Source organism: Amblyomma mixtum, chromosome 1 (assembly GCF_055824585.1).
Source record: "Amblyomma mixtum isolate Tamu chromosome 1, ASM5582458v1, whole genome shotgun sequence".
In the NCBI taxonomy this organism is placed as follows: Eukaryota; Metazoa; Arthropoda; class Arachnida; order Ixodida; family Ixodidae; genus Amblyomma; species Amblyomma mixtum.
The window spans coordinates 209,558,801-209,577,230 of NC_143012.1; the positions used below are offsets into that span (position 1 = coordinate 209,558,801).

Consider the following 18,430-nt stretch of genomic DNA (forward strand, 5'->3'; position numbering starts at 1 on the left):
TCGTCACTCATGTAGCCGCCGCAGTGGCTCAGTGGTTATGGTGCTCAGCTGCTGACCCAAAAGACGCGGGTTCGATCCCGGCCGCAGCGGTTGAATTTCTTTGGAGGAGAAATTCTAGAGGCTCGTGTACTGTGAGATGTCAGTGCGTGTTAAAGAACCCCAGGTGGTCGAAATTTCAGGAGCCCTCCACTACGGTGTCTCTCATAGCCTTAGTCGCTTTTGGACGTAAAACCCCATAAACCAAACCAAACCAATAATGTTTTTGTAATGTTAACAAATGTGTTCCTGCTTAGCGGGAATGTGGCTATTCGAAAGGGAAAGGCGAAGGGTTTGCTCAGCTGTCAGGGATGCGTCTGCAGCTACTCTTTTGAAAAGTCACTGCTTATGCCTACGATAACTGTACGCATGTGTGCATGTTCACTTGCAGGGTGCGTGCAGCCCTGTCCAAGGTGTCTCCGCCTCCCGCGTGCGGCGACTTGCTGGGCAGCATCCTGGAAATGCAGTCGGTGTTCCATTCCAAAGGGGGCCTGGCCGGTGCTGTTGTCCAGCGCGACGGCTCCCTCGACCTGCGCGCAGTGCCGTCAACGGTGCGCCGGTGTCCTCGGAGTCCCCCTGGTTCACCCCCCGCGGAGTCCCCGGCTTCTCCTCCACCGTCGAGCCGAGGCGGCCACTCAACCTCCACGCCACCTGCCAGGCGGGCATCAGGTGGCTACACCACCGCATCGGACTACGTTGGTTCGTCAGGCGACAACGGTGCAAGCGGTCGGCACAATGACGACCACGCGCAACGTGAAGGCTGTGGTGGCTACCATCATGTGATGGTGCCGTCTCCGGACACCTATGTTCGCAAGAATGGCCGAGAAAGGGCCAAAAATGGCCCAGTGGAGGAGGATGATGACATTGACATCTATAGTGACATTGACGACGGCGATGAGAGTGGGGATGGGGGTGGAATGAACCACAATGGGGATGACGTGGAGCCCTCAGTGAATGGTGAGAGCCCGATGAGGTTGGTGGCGGCTCCCATCAGCCGAGACGATGTGCCGCGGCACGTTCCGAGCGGTACTGTGGACCACGAGGAAGAGGGAGCCTCGTCAAGCGAGAACGAGCTGGTCATAGACGAGCAAGAAAACATTGGCGAGGCACCAGAAGACGAAGAGGATGTGGACGAGCAGTCGAGAGCGGCGGAAGAGAGTGAGGAGGAAGGGCCCATACTGGAAACTGACAACGTGCGAAGTCCATCGCCTGACAACGAGAGAGACGTCTCACCAGCGTCGGATGAAGATGGTGGGCTGGAAATTGTGGAGAATGGCAACTCGAGTGATGGCGAGCAAGGCGAGGACGAGAACAGCGGGTCTAAAGGGGGCGACGAGGGCGAAGGTGAGGCTGGAGGTGGCGAAGAGCAGGAGGAAGATAAGACTGAGGGCCAGCCCTTTGCCGATGAGGATGAGAGCCCACAACAGGAACCAGAGGAAGAGGAAGAAACAGGGTTGGCAGCAGTGGAAGACACTCCAGCGTCTCCCACAGAAGACACCTCGTTTGTGCCAGATGCCCCCACCTCGCCCCCAGTCGACGACGCACCGTCTTCACCCATAGAGGAAGCGCCATCTCCACCTCCTGCTGATGCACCAGCCTCACCAATGGAAGAGGCGGCGGTCCCTGCGGCTTCACCCATTGAAAGTGGGGAGGAGTCATCGGGACCTGCATCTCCTGTGTCTCCTGCCGGGGAGCCAGCCGATGACCAAGCACCAGAGCGTGGTGATGGAGACGGTGAAGACGGGCAGGACAGTGAAGGAAAGGCCGCTGCAGATGTGAATGAGGGGGAAGAAGACGACACGCCGGAGGACAATGCGTCGTCTCCAAAGGAAATTGAGAGCCCAGAAGCCGAACCAGACGAGGAGGAAGGAGAAGAGCAAGAGGAGAGCAGCCTTGCGGCTGAGGGGCCAACAGGCGAGGACATTGCTTCACCGGCACCAGAGGAAGCGAAGGAGCTGGATGATGGTGGAGTGAGGAACCTCCTGGACAGCATTGGGGCAGAGGACATCACCTCACCCGAGGAAGAAGAGGAGGAAGAAGGTGCACTGAGAGACACGGAAGACGAGGAAGGCCTGATCGAGGATGCCAGCAATGGCATGGAGGACATCTCCGAGCCAGGTAGCACAGACGGCTTGGTTGACAATCTCGAGGACGTTGTCAGGGAACAGGAGCCCTGGCGACGGGAGCAAGCAAAGGAGAAGCCGGCACGGAAGGACAGGAAAAGTAAACATAAGAAGGAGAGTTGCCACCATAGAAAGCACCGGCGTCATCGGCGGAATACCAGTAGTAATGAGGACCGCGAGGAAGGTGAGATCGTCGAGGAGCGGTCGTCGTCCTCTTCCAGCCGACGACGAAAAGAGGCAGAAGCCCTCATGAATGACACCATCGAACTGCCGCCACGCATCAACATTTCCGAGCTGCCTCGCATCCCTAAGCTCAAGAGGAGCAGCGAAAAGGTGGCCAGTCACGTTACGAGCTCTGAAGCTGGCATTGGGGTCATGAGCGAGGATACATGCATGGCAGCGACGTCACACGTGGAAGTGAAGCGCACGAGCGTGCTTGGCCGGATCGATTCGGGCAGTGAGATCAGCTGGAAGAAGCTGTCCAAGCACTCTCGCGAGCGCAGTTACCGGGATGGCAAGCAGAGGGACGACACAGTGTTGTTCAAGGAGCGGGAAATCAAGAAACGCGAGAAGGCCGAATCTCGCATTGAGCGCTCGGAAAACATGGTGCGCAAGGACTCGGAAGCTCGGGCAAGTTCTCACTCACCACCGCCACCAAAGAAAAAGGAGCGACGGCCCGACCGAGAGCTTTACGTACGTCCAGATAAAAAACGCGATTGGCACAAGAAGGACAAAGAGAAGGAAAAGTCATCACGTAAGGAGAACAAATCATCCTCATCATCTTCGTCTCATAAAGATCGAAAGGACAAGTACAAAGAGAAAGACAAACACAGCAGCAGTGGGAGCAGCAAAGACCATGGTCGCCACAGTAGCAAAGACCGGCGACGAAGCAGCTCCAAGGAACGCCGTGAGCACAGGCACAGTGGTCGTCACCGCAGGGACCACTCGGAGGATCGCTCAGTGGAGAAGTTCTCCAAGCAGAAGGAGTCACGGAGAGCTGAGGAACGGGAATCCAGACGCTATGATGACAGGGACAGCAGGGAATCCAGGGAAAAGCGGGATTCGAGGGAGACACGGAGCTCTAGGGATACCAGGGAGTCGAGGGATGAAGGAAGTCGAGGGAGAGATTCGAGAGACACAAGAGAATCGAGGGATGCCAGGGAATCCAGGGATACCAGAGAATCAAGGGATGGGAGAGAATCTAGAGACGCCCGAGAATCAAAAGACTCGAGGGAATCGAGAGAAACAAGGGAGTCGACGAGGGATTCACGGGAAATAATCCGCGAGGTGAGGGAGCCTCGGAGGACTGAGGAAAAGATTAAGGTGGTCGTGGAGAAGGACTACTGGCACGATAAGGCTGAACAGAAAGAGCATTCGCCTAGCCCACTTTTGGAGGATGCTGACGAGCACACGCCCATAGAGTCCAAGGAGGTGATTGCCAAGGGTGACAGCATTATTATTAATGTCAATTTTAACCGCAGCAAGAAGGAGCCGAAAGTTGCGCCTGTGCCATTGAAGGAGCCTGATGTGCATCACAAGTCGAGTGCCCGAGAGTCGCGGTCACGCAAGCGTGAAGCATCCTCGCCTGTCACCCCACAGTACGGCAGTGACAGTGGCGACGAGGATTTGGTGACCAAGAAGCGGCGTCGTCACCATCGGCTTGGTCGTGAGAGTGGCAGGGACGAGAGTGATGCAAGTGAGCCAGACGACGAAGATGACGTCGATCGGTCGCCAGCGTACGACTTTGATGATCGCGCCTCAGCATCCTCCCCTTCTGGAAGCGACAACTTCGCTGACAAGCCCAGCACTCCCCCGGAGGTCCAGGACTCCCCACCGTCGCCCGCCACGGCAGACAAGTCACCGACGTTGTCCCAGGCCACTCCTCCAGTTACAGAGCCATCTCCGCCTTTGCTACCACAACCACCCATCTCATCGAGCAGTGCCGCGATCCAGCTGTCTCCGCAGTCTCCGCCGCCACCCTCACCCCCTTCGCCACCGGAGGACAACAGCTACGACCCGTGCGAGCCCACCAAGAGCCCGAGCCCACCACCCCCCATGGCCGCGTCGGAGGTGGACCCGTGCCCTCCTCCAGAGCCAGAGCTGCCCCCACTTCCACCTGAACCGGAGCCGCCGTCACGTACCACCATTGCCTCAGCGGCATCTTTACCGCAAGCCGCAGCCTTGCCGTCGGTGGTGGCCCCCGTCACCGGTCCTGCGGTTCTGCCCACCGTGACGGGACTCCAGCTGCAGCCTCCGCCGCCGTTCTTGCCGGCGCGGCCGCTGACCACCGTGGTGGGCAGCCTCGCGGGGGCATGGGCCCCGGCTGCGGGACCCGTGATCCTGGGCCTGAGGGCGCCCTTCGTGCCACCGGCTCTGGGGGCACTGCTGGCCCCACCCATGGGCCTGATGCCCCTGAGGCCCCCACCGCCCCCCATCGTGCGGCTCGCCACCCCGACGATAGTCGCGGCTCCCGCCGCCACCGCTCCGGCGACTCTGGCCACCCTGCCCCCCGAGCCGGCGGCGAGAACGGTGGAGCAGACGGGGGTGGTGGACATGGATGTGTCGACGCCCCTCCTGTATTCCCCCACGGATGTTCCATCTTCACCTCCGGAGCCTGCAGCAGTGGTGCAGCAGCAGCAGCAGCTGGCGTCTGTGGTGCAGAGGGGGTCGTCGACCTTCGACGCCCTCCTGCCCGACCGGAAGGCCTCTGGCAGGGGTTCCAAGTCCAAGCGGCATGCCAGCAGTGGTGCCTCCTCGCGGGACTCCAAGCAGGTGGTGCACTTTGTGATGGAGAAGGGGGGCAACAAGGGCAGTGCGTCGAGTGTGACCCGGAGCCGGTCCGAGTCCAAGTTTGGCCGCAACATGGATGAAAGCCAGCTCCAGATCCTCGACGAGCTGCCCAGCTCGGCTGTCGAGATGCAGGTCAAGGACAAGGTGAGCACAGCTTGGGACGCAAGAACAGCCAGCAAAGCATTGCGGAAGTGAAATATAGTATCGCGTGGTGTGGTGGTGTTCAAGCATTGGGAGGCAGTTCTCTTTTAAGGCGAAAGCCTTTAATGCCTCATGCTGTCGTTAGCAATCCGTGTTGGCAGATGTGTCTGCGTTTCGGTTACGTGGCTTATATGGGCATATGGCAATCATTACTTAATCGATGCTTAATCGATGGCATTTGAATGATATCGGAATAACTGCATGGTAATTAATGACTAACTGAGTAATAATAGTTAAGCAGTTAATGCCTAATTAACCTTTCTAGTCAGACCACATAAATAAATAAAACCGAGTAGGAAATTGGTCGAGTTGGAGAATCGAACCAGGGTCTCTGGAGTGCGAGATGAGCTAACCACTCCGCCATGCCAGCTCGATCGTTTGGAATGAACAAAGGTGTGTCTAGTGGATAGGGTGTCTTCATTCACTCCCATCTGCCTCCCTTCCCTTAAGGTGAGGTTCAGGTGTCCACCCAGATATGGGAGACAGATACATTTCCTTTCCTCAAAAACCAATTTACCGTCGAGCGAGCAAGGGGTGTGATGGCTTTCTCTGGACTCCCTGGCAGCATTGCAAGACACTGTCATGTTCCACTTTTAGAGGCGAAGCTTAGCATCTTAACCACACATCAGTGACACAAGCAGCAACAACACTGCGCTTAAGGCTTTCGCCTCACCGCACTTTAAGTCAGCAAAGTGCCCCCTTGAATTTTTTTTCTTTCTTATAGTGCTGGTCTAGGGGCCTGTGCACTGTGCGATGTTAGTGCACGTAAAACAACCCCAGGTGGTCGAAATTTCCGGAGCCCTTTCACTATGGCGTCCCTCACAGCCTGAGTCGCATTAGGACGTTAGACCCCTATAAACCATAGTGCTGTTAACAAAAAAAAAAAGTAAGAGTGGAAGAGAGCTAACAACACTTTGCCTTGGTCTTGCAGTGGACACTAAGGGCAAGACCATCCAATCTGTTCTTGGTAAAAAAAAAAATTAAAAAAATATGGTTGTTTGACCTTTTATGTGGTGCCACTGACGTTTCCTAGGCAGCAAAAGGCGCATTTATTGCTTCAGAGTTGAAAGTGGAAGCCTTTTTTCACACCACTTGATTCGAAGTTATCGCAGTGATGAAAAGTACTCCGTCAGCACTCACTGCGGAGCAGATGGAAGTGAGCTAGTCTCAAAAAAATAATAATAAAAATAAATAATAAAGTTACCATTGGTCTCTCCATATTTAGTTTGTGAAAATGGCTTTGGAAACGGTACCCTGTTTGATTTTTTTTTTTTTTTTTAGCTTATAAGAGCTCTGTTTTCAGTGAAAGTAGCCCCGTTGACATTAGACTGGGGTAACCGATTAATACAGGCCAGCGTCACTTTGTCCTCAGTGTCTCTTTAAACCCTTCTTTGTACTGGACTGTCCCTCATTCTTATGCTAGTCAAATATTTGGAAAGAAATTGAGATTCTTTCTTCTTTTTTTCTCTGTGGTCATCGTCACTTGATTGCACCGCACAGGGAAGAAACATCTCGTGTGGTTTGGCTGAACTTGCTTTTGCCGCTGAAACCACCCTGCGAAGCAGTGCCAAGCTAGTTCAGAGAGGCCTTAATTCCGTTCAGGAGTCAACTAGGCCTTAAAATTGGGTGCAACCGTGTTCACGTTATCACTGTAGCTCATAGGCAGCATGCACCAGTGGGCAGAGGCAGTGAAAGTGGGTTGCAGCGTTCATTCGTTGCACAGAGTGTTGTTGTGCCAGCCTTTATGATACTGCAGTGGGCATTACTTGAAACTACTGAGACATGCTTGATATGGCCATGGAGAAAGTAGGCAGGGCAACAGCCACTTGCTATCTCTGAGCTTGAGTACTTTTGGAACAGTTGCTCATTTCACTTAAAGGGTCAGTCTACTCACCGAGATGAGTGTATAAATAATGGCATATTCTGGTAGTTGGCACCCTATAACATCAATAACGATGAACTGCTCCCGGTTTAGGCAGGAATTTATATTTCATTTCGGCGTTAAAAGTCGCGTAAAAATGCATGGTGGCGACCCCAAACGTTCATTTTGTTCTAGAAGGTGGTAGTCTTTTTTTGTTGAAGCATAAGTGAATATACTACGTACCATTTGTATGCCCCAATGTCAGAGAAACGCACGTTTTGTTCTAGTAAACTGCAGAAGGCGTACTGCTCGCTTTTTCTGTAAATCACATGAATATCTATAGTTACACGTATGCAAAACGCAGGCACATTCCCACCTTTAGTTCAGCGTATGCTAGTAGAGACGCAAAAATAAACTCAGCCTATAGTGGCGACATCTGGTTGTCAGGACTGGAACCATTGCTATAAACAAACCGACTCTCCACTTAAGCCTAGGAGCGCGGCAGAACCGTCACTCTAATTATTAAAATAAAGCAAATTTATCTCTTATATGTTTTCTTGTAGGCGAGATGAGACAAAGCGAAAGACCGGCGCCCCATTTATGAGCAGTGAACGCACTGAAAAAGGCAGCAACAACGAGTATTCAGTCCGAAGCGAGAGGTCCGGCTTCGACGGGCGCCGCCATATGTTTGTCGCCGCGCGGCGGAAATCCAGATGGTTGCCAGATGAGACTACCATCTCTTATACCCCTGCTACACGGGCGTTTCGAATGCCTTCCAACCGAATGTCATTCGACTCGACTGCCGAACTAGCGCTGCTACACGGAAGTTTTTCAACGGCATTCGGTTCAGATGACATTCGAGTCGACGGAGCTCCGCGGAGACATTCCAGATTTTGGAATGCCTTCGAAACGCGAACACAGCCCGAACCGACCAATAGCCGTCGCCGCCGCCGTCGCTTCGCCCCGCCCACAGTCGCGCGACTGCTTTCGGCTCTGTGGTTGTTCATTTCGATACCCGCTACTCGCTTTTTTCTGCTGTTTGTTTAGCAAATAGTTCGTGTTCCGTCTAAGTGAGTGCTTGCAGATAATATAACACCAATGAACATTTACCGCGTGTGCATGAAATTTCCTCAGGAGTGCGCCGATGAGGACGATGCACTGATACTGCTGTTTACATCGCTGCGTATGAACAGCTTGTGCTCGTTTGCAAGACATAAAACGAAATATGCGCTTTAGTTCTATTAAATAATCTTTTCTCTTCTGTACCGGTTGTGCCCGTGTTTGTTTACGCAGTGCCACAATCTGTGGGAAGCGCCGACGCGATCGCTCGCCTGAGAAACCCTTGACAGCCGTGTTGTTGACATCGCGTAGGACCGGCGCTTCTCGCTAATTTTCCCGGCTTCCTCCGACATGCCCAGTACTTTATTTTGAACTACTTTATCCAGAAGTATGTTTGGTGACCGTTCGCGTTAACTGAAATGGCCTAACTTGTTATCCACGAGCTAGCGACGGCGACGACTGCTGCTGGCCGTAAAGCACTGCTCGGCAGCCCGAGTCACACCGCCGCTTCCCGTTCATTGTATGCGCGTCCTGCGATGTAAGCAATAGCTGATTTCTTGTCACTGTTGTCAAAACTACACTCGTTGACCATTTGCATCCGCTAAAACTTGTGAATTCGTTCTTCACAACCACCGCAATCACCGATCCAACCCTGCGGACTCGCTAGGCCTAGTCGTCGCTGAAGGGAACGGAGTCGTCGTCGACTGAAATTAATTTGCCAAGTGGTTATCGCTAGTGAGTGTCCAAGTGTGCACATGTGAAATATAGCCTTTCGTTTCGCTTATTTCCAATACGGATAATGTATAAGCGCGCATGTATTCGCACCGTCACCTCATCAGCGTGTTTTCGCTCAGCCGCCGAATTCCCGAGGGCATGAAAGCTGACCGTCCGCCGATCGGATTCGTCGGTGTCGTTTACCCAAAAAACTTGTCCTACTACAATAATATTAAAGTGAACTAGATCACTATAATCACATGCTGCTGTTCACCGTGATAGTGCCGTTGTCGGACAAGTGTGACCGTCGTCGTCGTTGTACACTGAAAACGAGCTGAGAATTTCGAATGCATTTGGAAAGTGCCGTGTAGCACCGTGGGAGTCCGTCGAGTTGGATGCCATTCCAAGTCTCGACTGCCATTCGACTCAGATGTCATTCGAAAGTACCCGTGTAGCACAGGTATTACAGATGTGTTCCCACATCAATAAATTCTATTTTAAAATGTTCTACTGCACTTCTTGGCACCACAGCTGGCTAAACGGTAATTTGAGTAAAGAGCTATCGGTTGCCGCAAAGAAAATATGGTTGATAAAAATTCAGTAGACTGACCCTTTAAGTGCATCTAACTGGAAATTAAGGATTCATGCCCTGGACAAAGCCAGTGCTTAAGTTTGTCCTTTGTGCTAATGAACGGCAGTGAATTTCTAGACGTGTTATGTCATTTGGTTTTTGAAGGCAGTTTGTTTTTAAAAAGCTCAGAAAAAGAAACTGGGAAAGGATTGAGGGCAAAATCTGCCCTTCGTGTTGCTACTGAACTGACATGACCACTTCCGCCAACCACGTGTGTATCTGGGGGTCATGCGTTAAAGTCTGGACGCAGCCCTCAGCCTCTGCCAGTTAGAGTTGCTGCGGGTTGCTCCATTTTATCTTGTGCGTGTGTGTGTGCGTGCGCACTTTTGTTGTGAACCAGAGGTTCTTTACTAATGAGAAAAAAACAATATGTGTGTCAGCTCGGCTGTGCAGTAAACACAGATCAACATTGTGTGCTTTGTCGCTGAAGATGGGGCCTCGACTGGCCCATCTTAAGCAGTTGTTCAGTTGATTACCTTTGACAAAAATCCTTTCTGCCCTATTGAAACTTGGGTAAAAAATGGGGGCCGTGCTAAGGGCTGAGAGTTACTGGTGGAACATTTGTAACATGCAGGACATGGGTCCATAGCAATCTGCTTTGTGTGGTGGTGGTGTTGTGATCTTGTTTCATATGGGAAAGTGTGCATGTGCAGGCATGTGGAGGTGAAGCTGTGCATAAATGAGCGTTGACCTGTGGAATTTCGAAGCAGACTCTTCACTGAATAGCTTTGACGTTGCGATGAAGCTGTGCAGAAATGAGTGTTGAACTGTGGAATTTCAAAGCGTTTGCACCGAATAGCTTTGACGTTGCGATTAACAGGTGAGAGAGAAGGAAAGAGGCCATTGCACTGTGAAGCTTCTGCTAATGCACTACTATTTGCTCCCTTTTGAGACTGCCAATTGGCTCCTGGAAGCATTGAAACTATAGCTTGGCTGGAGTCGTTTGTCATCTTCTCGGGACTGAGAGTAATTCTGCAAGCTGTGACCTCATTGTTGTGAGGGCAAGGACAGTTCAGGTATAGCTTGGGGATGGCTGAGGTTCTTAGTTTTGTTTTAACAATAATGAGGTGGTCGAAATTTCCGGACCCCTTCACTACGGCGTCTCTCATAGCCTCAGTCGCTTTGGGACGTTAAACCCCAATAAACCAAACCAAACCAATAATGCTGCACCTATCTCCCATGGTGGCACCTTGATTATCATGTAAACAATGTTGCCCATGCGAAAGAAGTGTATCCTGCCGGCACTAGGTATGACAGAGTGGTTGTTCAATTTCTAAATGTGCCTCACACAGCCTGCTTCTTTTTTTGTTGTTGTTGTTTTACTCGCCTTGATATGATCTAGTGGCCGTGTCATTCTGCTTGTGGGCCTGAAGTTATGGATTTCATACCTGAGTGTGGTGGGCGCATTTCAATGGAGGCGAAATCATTTGACTTCGTGAAGTTTCAGTGCATATTACAGAAGTAGGAAAGGCAACTACACCTAATTTTTGCCCCTAGCAAAAAATTTAGATTCTCTAGCTCCTTCTGGGTGTGTTGGCGTTTGTCTCGCGGCAAAAGATGCTGAGAAAATCGCACTTGAAAAGTGTTCCCACCACTCAATTTAGACTTGAAATGTCTGCACAGGAAAGAACGCTGTGGTCACCATCTTGAGGTAAAGTGGAGATGTAGGGTAGTCTCTGAAATCCGCGCCCAATTAACTGTGTCAATGCGCGTATTATTTCGATGTTTTCCAGCTCATAAAAGCTCCGTTCTCCGCGGAAGTAGCACTCTTGTTCAAATATGGAACCCTAACGATACAGGCCAACTGGTCTTCTGTGTTCTTTCATTGGTGAGAAATAATCTAGAATCCTCCGTTATAGCGTGCCTCCTAGCTTGGCTTGTAGAAATTTATTATTGCGATTATTATTCCACATTCGCTGTTGCTGCAGTAAGAACTTCATATTTTTATGTCGTCCTTTTTGCTAGGAGTGCAGGTTTCAAAAAGTAAATAAAAGGTGGTATTTTGAGCCTTGGGCCAGCTGTATGATGGAGTGACACTGTCATCTGGCTATTGATATCCTGTGTTCAATCTTTGATTGGCTGCTTTGTATGAAGTGGAAGCAAGATTACTGTGATTTCACTTGTAAGATGTGGATTTGGGATGCATAGTTTGTGATCAATTCTTGGCAGCAAAGCGCGCAGAAAAATACGAAGGCGAGAAAAGAGACAAGCACTACCTGTGCAGCGCTGAAGGCGAGAAAAGAGACAAGCACTATCTGTGCAGCGCTTGTCTGTGTCTTTTTCTCGTCTTCTTCGTTTCCTGCATGTTTAGTTGTCGAAAATTTCATTATCTTGGCCGTCTCTGTTTACTTCGTTATCCTGTGGAAGAATTAGCATTGTCAAATCTTTGTGTGTGCTTGGTGCGCATGTATGGACAACCTTAATACTGGGTGTCTCTCTCCCATGGTACAAGACAGTATGAACCCTTGCTGTTGTTAATGCTTCATTAGCTATTAGTCTCTTCTTCCATCTTTGTGGAGCCGTTATCTGTGAGTCATCTTGAATGTGTCTTGCCTGCGGGGACTGGCCACGTTTATCAGTTGACCAGGCCATTAGTATTTGCTTCGTGCCCTTGTGTTTCATTCAGCATTGGGCCAGAATAGAAAGCTTGCAGACAAAATAAGACACAAATGTTCCTTGTGTTAGCGATACTGAAGTTGGTCATGTAGTGTCGTTGAATAACCACTCATTCAGCCTTTGCTGTGGTGCAAGGACCTTTGGCAGTGTTGTGCAAATTAGCCCTTTGAGGGTCGAATTATTTTGAAGAAAACTTTCCCAGGTGGTCAAATTACTTTATTGCGGGTCTTGAATCTACAAAATGTATATAATCGAGAATAAATAGTAAAAAAAAAATTAGGAACAGTACTTTGGTGACAGCATCACTCAGAGAGCGAGAATACCTCACGAGCAACGGTGATAAGCAAGCTAAGAGCAGCACCAATAAAGATAGAAATCAACTTTCGCCGCCTCTGCAAAACAGTGCCCACAAAGAGAAAACACGTTTCGTGCGACTCCGTTGCGATCCCGCGGCGGAATCGAAACCGCGTAGGCGCGTTGCCACAGAGGGCGAGAATACCTCGTGAGCAACGGTGATAAGCAAGCTAAGAGCAGCGCCAATAAAGATAGAAATCAACTTCGGCAGCCCCTGCAAGATAGTGCTGACAAAAAGAAAACTCAAATTTCGCGCTACTCCATTGCGATCACGCGGCGAAACCAAAACCACAAAAGGGGTGTTGCCGCAGTCTGTGCCGCCACGCTAAAGCTAGACATAAGTTCTGCTTGTCTCCGTAAGAAGGCAGCACAAAATTCAAACACTTCTTGTAAGTCCTAAGAGGTGGCAGCACCCCCCAGTGAGCACACATTGCTCTTTTGGCGCAAAATTTCAAACGGAAGATCGAAACCGTACCCGCACGGCAAAGACCTTGCGGGACAGAAAACCTCTGCCGTACATATACGGCAAAAACCTTCAAAGGGTTAAGGGACCTGCACCTGTGAGTGAAGGTGTGCGCGTGCTTTTTCTCCCTTGGTATAATGCAAATTGTGCGTGCGTTTCATCCCGGCCTGGAAGGGGTGTTAGTGACTGGCGAGTGTGGTTGTTGCACTGGAGCTGATTGGGTTCCCTCTCCCCGTGCGCGCAGTTCCTGAAGAAGCTGAACCGGCAGGAGCGTGTGGTCGAGGAGGTGAAGCTGGCACTGAAGCCCTACTACAATCGACGCGAGGTTTCCAAGGAGGAGTACAAGGACATCCTCAGGAAATCTGTTCCAAAGGTAGGCGTTGCTCTCCTTGGGGCTACTACACATCAGCTGCGCCTTGCCAGGACTGTGGGAACTGGAGCTTGAGACCGATGGCCATAGATTGAATTGAGTAGCCAAGATGTCGGCTGATCTTCAAGCATTACTTGCCGACAGCTTTGCGAGCTTAGCCTCTCAGCTCTAGACCCCTCAACCTTGTGTGCAGCTTTTGGTGATACTAGGTGCCATTGTGTTTTTCAGCATTTCACTGCTTTTTGTGTGCACTTCAGTTTGCTGAGAGCACGGATATTGCAGTCTTGTATGTGGTGTCTTTTCTGCCTACCTGACTGTGTATGTGTGTGTGCATGTGCGCGCGCGTGCGTGTGTGCTTGATTTATTTGCACTCATTGCATCCTCAAGTCTATGTGGGGGTGTGGTGAGTGGCCCTTTCGAGTCTCGACGGCATGTTGTGTGCTATGGTCATTTAATAGAAACTTGCATCAGCTTTTGTACGTAAACACGTAGGGTGCATTTTAGTCGTTTGAATTGTGGGTTCCCAGTAAAAACACTTCGTATTAAACTTCGCTGATGCTTCTTAGTATTCCTGGTTGAGTGTCATGTTGAAGCATCTGAGTGACGCGATGTGTTTGTCTCTATGCACGCATTCAGTGCAATTCTGAGATGCTAATCAGTATCGCTGCAGTCACGTGCAGGTACCAATAGGTAGTCTTAAAACGTACAAGATGCTGTGAATCCTTTTCTCGCTAGAATCGGGGCTTGCAGAGCCGCATTGGCGAGCACAGAATTGGCTAGCGTACCAATTTCTTGCGCCCATTGCAGATCTGCCACAACAAGAAGGGCGAGATCAACCCCATGAAAATCAAAGCCTTTGTGGAAGGCTACGTCCGCAAGATAAAGCACAACCGCAAGAAGCTCAGCAGCGAGCAGCGGCACAAAGCGTCTTGAGCAACGGAGGGTGGCTGCCGCCACCGTGGACTCCGCTCGTCGTCACCGTGAAGGGACGCGCTCCTCTTCACCGCCAGGAAATGGCCGACGCGGCCTGCCCCAGTGAGTCATCATCGTGCTGCGGGCCTCCTCCAAGCCATCATCATCACGTTGCCAGCTGTGTACAAAGAAAGGACTGACGACCCACCCCCCCTCCCCCCCGCCTCTCCTCTTCCCCTTCGACCTCTTCCCCCGGCAGCCCTGGCCAGCTGTGATGCCGGTCCATGACCAAGAGAGCACAATGTCACACACCCCAGATCTTTCGGCAAGGCTTCTTCTTTAATACGTTGTAAAGAGAGGAGGAGAGTGCGCGTCCGGCAGTGGAATCGCGTGTGTGCCGTGAGAAGGACCGGCGTGGTCACACAGGATGTGAAACTGCTTGCTACCGCACGTCGTCTCTTATCTTGTGTCCAGACCACCATTGTGTAAATATCGCGCGGGCTGAATGCAAAGATTAAAAGAGACTAACACATTCAGAACTGTCTAGCCTGTGTCTGTGCGTTTTTTCTAAGGAAGGAGGTTTCTTAAGGGGGGACATGGGTCTTAGAGAATTTTTTTTTATTTACAGACCAAATGCAATGAAACTGCACAGACTTATTCAGTTTTTTCTGCTAGTTTCAAATATGCAATTTGTTTATTTCTAGATCAATTAGTTCCTGAGATATTAATATATATCATGTCATTGTCTGCTGAAACAATAGAAAAAAAATGGGCCACCGAAAATTTAATTTTAATATGTGGGTAGACACTACAATGTGTGAGGAATGCAACGCTGGAAGCAGTTTTCAGTTTTTTGTCCATGTGGACAAATGGGCTTAGTAGTTAGTTTTCAAGTGAGTTAACCAGACATACAGTGCCAGAAAACACACGACACACATGAAACTAACTATAAGCCCATTTGTCCACATGGACAGAAAACTGAAAACTGCTTCCAGCGTTGCATTCCTCACACATTGTAGTATCTACCCACATATTAAAATTAAATTTCTGGTGGCCCATTTTTTTTTTCTATTGTTTCAGCAGACAATGGCATGATATATATTAATATCTCAGGAACTGAATAAGGCTGTGCAGTTTCATTGCATTTGGTCTGTAAATAAAAAAAATTTTCTAAGACCCATGTCCCCCCTTAATGTTGCCTGTTTTGCATGTCGGCGGATTGTTTTCTGTGTTAGCTCAAAGGCAGCATTTCTTGTTCTGTTAGTATCGACTGGTGTTCGTAGTACTGTTGAGTTACGGCTTGTATGCATGCATTGATTAGGAGGGGCTGTGAATGATCTCCTGCAAGCAATTGGGAGGCTGTACATAGTTATGTGGAGGCTGGGACAGCTAGGCCTAATTAATGTACAGTGGGTGCACATTGGGGTTGCAGAAACAAAAATTTGCTAAAATGTCGTAAACTTGTACTCCTGCATGCTGGTGAAATTACATCTCGAGGAAACATCAGCTGTGGTGCACCTATCTATGGTATATATATGTGCAAATGGTGAAGTGGCCTTTCTCAGCAGCACACATTCAGATTGAATTTAAAAACTACATAACACTAGTGAGAGTTGTGAAATTCTAGTTAGGTGTTTTGATTCCTTTGTGGTATACTGCTGCGAGTTGGAAAGTTACAATTCTTGAGCTGAAAATTTCCAGTTTTGTACGTCTGAAAAGAAAATGGTTACTATAGACTCTCGCTAATTCGAAGTCACCGAGTTCGAACCTACTAGCTACTTTTATAGCCTTGCTGATTTGAGCCTCTGGTTTATTTTGGCGCTTTGGTCTTATCAACAAGTGTAATGTAAAGGCTTGATTATAACTGCGCTTAATGACCTCTCTCCTTCGAGTTATCAAAATTCTTGGAACTACGCCTGTGAGTGTGTGTTATGTGCGAAAAATTTGCACCCTAACTACACTTATTACATTCATAACTCTGATTACAAAACTGCACAGTTCAAAAGAGGCTTGAAAATCCACCCTGTTGAACACTTGCGAGCACTGTCATTTTGAAGCAATCTTTCATCTTTAAAAGAATGTGCAAACGTGAAGAGGTGGAGATTTTAAAAGTATTATTTTCTTTAACTTGCATCTACCTCTAGAACAGTCCCCATTTTTCAGAGCTATCCCAATTCATTGCCCTTGTCAGCTATGAATGGATCATGGTGCTCTCAGGGGCAGTGGTAGTTGTCACTCATACAAGTATAGCTTTCCAATTTAATAGCTGTGTCGCGGAAGCGTCGACCAGGTGGTCGGTCAGTATCCCGTTGGGGACTGCAATGGCAAAATCGACGAGATTACAAGCATGCATACAGAACCATTGCCGGTTTGCAGCGCCGTCCGAGTAGACGAGCAGCGGGGACTGTTTCACCATAGATTTTTTTCAGTGTTACCTAGAGGGAAAGCTTGCACCACCGTCCATGCAGGTTTCTCTGTAGAGCATTTAATTTACCGCGGGAATGCTGGGAAGACGAGGTTTCCTATTTGGCTTGGCTAGTGTTGGGCCGAAAACGTGGATTCTGCCTCTGAATCGACAGCTGCGCCGCGATGCTAGTTTCTGCATGCTGATGAAAGTATTTTCATAGTGCGTTTTTTCACTTCCGTAAATTTAACACAAACGTTGCGCTGGTATGGAAACTTTTGCAGCATTTCTTTGAGGTTCGCCACGAGAAGAGTCATATTGTTATGGAAGAATCCACTTTTCAGGCCCAACAATAGCCAAGCCATGTTCCTGTGCCTCTCCGTGATGGGTGAAATGCAGTGTCGTTCGCTTTCCCTCTAGGCGTAATATGCCCCGCCGCGGTGGCTCAGTGGTTACGGCACTCGGCTGCTGACCCGAAAGACGCGGGTTCGATCCCGGCTGCGGCGGCTGAATTTCTTGAAGGCGAAATTCTGGAGGCCCGTGTGCTGTGCGATGTCAGTGCACTCTAAAGAACCCCAGGTGGTCGAAATTTCCGGAGCCCTTCACTACGGCGTCCCTCATAACCTGAGTCGCTTTGGGACGTTAAACCCAAATAAACCAATAAACCAATCTAGGCGTAATATTGAGAAACTGTGTGTGCCACGTCAGCTGAACAGTCGAGAAGATGACTGCAAACTGGCTTTCGGTTCGAGGCTGTGGTTTCAAGGTCAGGTTTCAGGGAAAGATCGGTGAAGTCGGTGATTGGGGACCTTAGTGGCAGCACAGTATAAAACATGGGGACCGCTTAACGCACCTCAAGAGGGCACCGCGATAGCAGTGTGTTCTGGATCCATTGCGCACGGATGGAAGTTGATGAAGACGACATGCACTGCACAGCACAAGACAGTGGCAGTTAAACGTGAAGGGTGATCAATTACAGTGATAGCATAGTGCTCTCGTGCAGTCAGCAGCAAAGCTAATCTGTTTGTGCGCCGTGGGTTCGAAACCCAGGCGCGGACATTTTTATTTAAATTCTGCAGCTCTAGCTTGCTTCAGACAGTCTGGAGGAATCCACATAGTGAAGACTGGACTAACAGCAGTTATTAGTCCAGTCTTCATTGTGTGCATTCCTCTTACCATTCGTCATCTTTTTCTTGACTGGTTTTCCTCAAAAATTTGTTGGTGCGGCTGTTTTAGAGGATAACTTGAAGGTGCGGGGGCGGGAGGGAGGTTTCGTGCATTTCATCAAAACTTTTATTGTAGGTTCTTCTCATATCCTGATGTTTTGTGCCATATTTTTGAGCCATATCTCATTTTGTTCAATCCAAATAGTTCCCTGTTCCATGATCTCATCTGGGGCAATTTCTACACGAAACCTTGTGTTTGTGACAAGAACTGCCCACCCTTTAATATTTTCTGCGTACTGGATGAGCGAAAAATTCTCGATCTTGCTTTCAGTCATTTCTAACTTTTGATGAATGGGGTTGTTGCTTAGTTGCCACTTCAGCCAATCATCGTGCACATAGGAGTTCTACCAATAATGTTCTTGACATGTGTTGTCAGTCATTTGTGGCGTGCGTTAGTGAGAACGCAGTTTTAATTTCCCACGTGTTGCTTTTTTACGATTATTGTGCTCGTTGTTTTCAAAATGATTTATTGCTACCAGGAGAGAGAGGTCAAAGGAACATTATGAGATCACCAATTCAAAATGTGCAAGACCGCGTAATTTCCATTTAAAAGGAACAATGCCAAGATGTGCTCAGCTCAAACAGCATTGCACGTATTGGCACAGAGTTTTACGTTTCATATAATCAAGGCATCTGATTAGCCGATGCTGTAAAATTAGCAAGGCGAGAT

General features: G+C 49.4%; 1 protein-coding gene across 4 annotated transcripts in view; it reads left to right on the forward strand.

The window, feature by feature from the left end:
• The window catches only part of LOC149370763 (uncharacterized), a 42,596-nt gene extending 27,922 nt beyond the window's left edge, over positions 1 to 14,674 (forward strand). For all 4 annotated transcript variants that reach the window (XM_089563001.1, XM_089563017.1, XM_089563007.1 and 1 more), the window contains exons 11-13: positions 428 to 5,093; positions 13,093 to 13,221; positions 14,026 to 14,674. In XM_089563001.1, the coding sequence (XP_089419127.1) occupies positions 428 to 5,093; positions 13,093 to 13,221; positions 14,026 to 14,151 (4,921 nt within the window). In that variant the 3' untranslated portion in view covers positions 14,152 to 14,674. The remainder of the gene's footprint in view (positions 1 to 427; positions 5,094 to 13,092; positions 13,222 to 14,025) is intronic.
• The last annotated feature ends 3,756 nt before the right edge of the window (positions 14,675 to 18,430 follow it).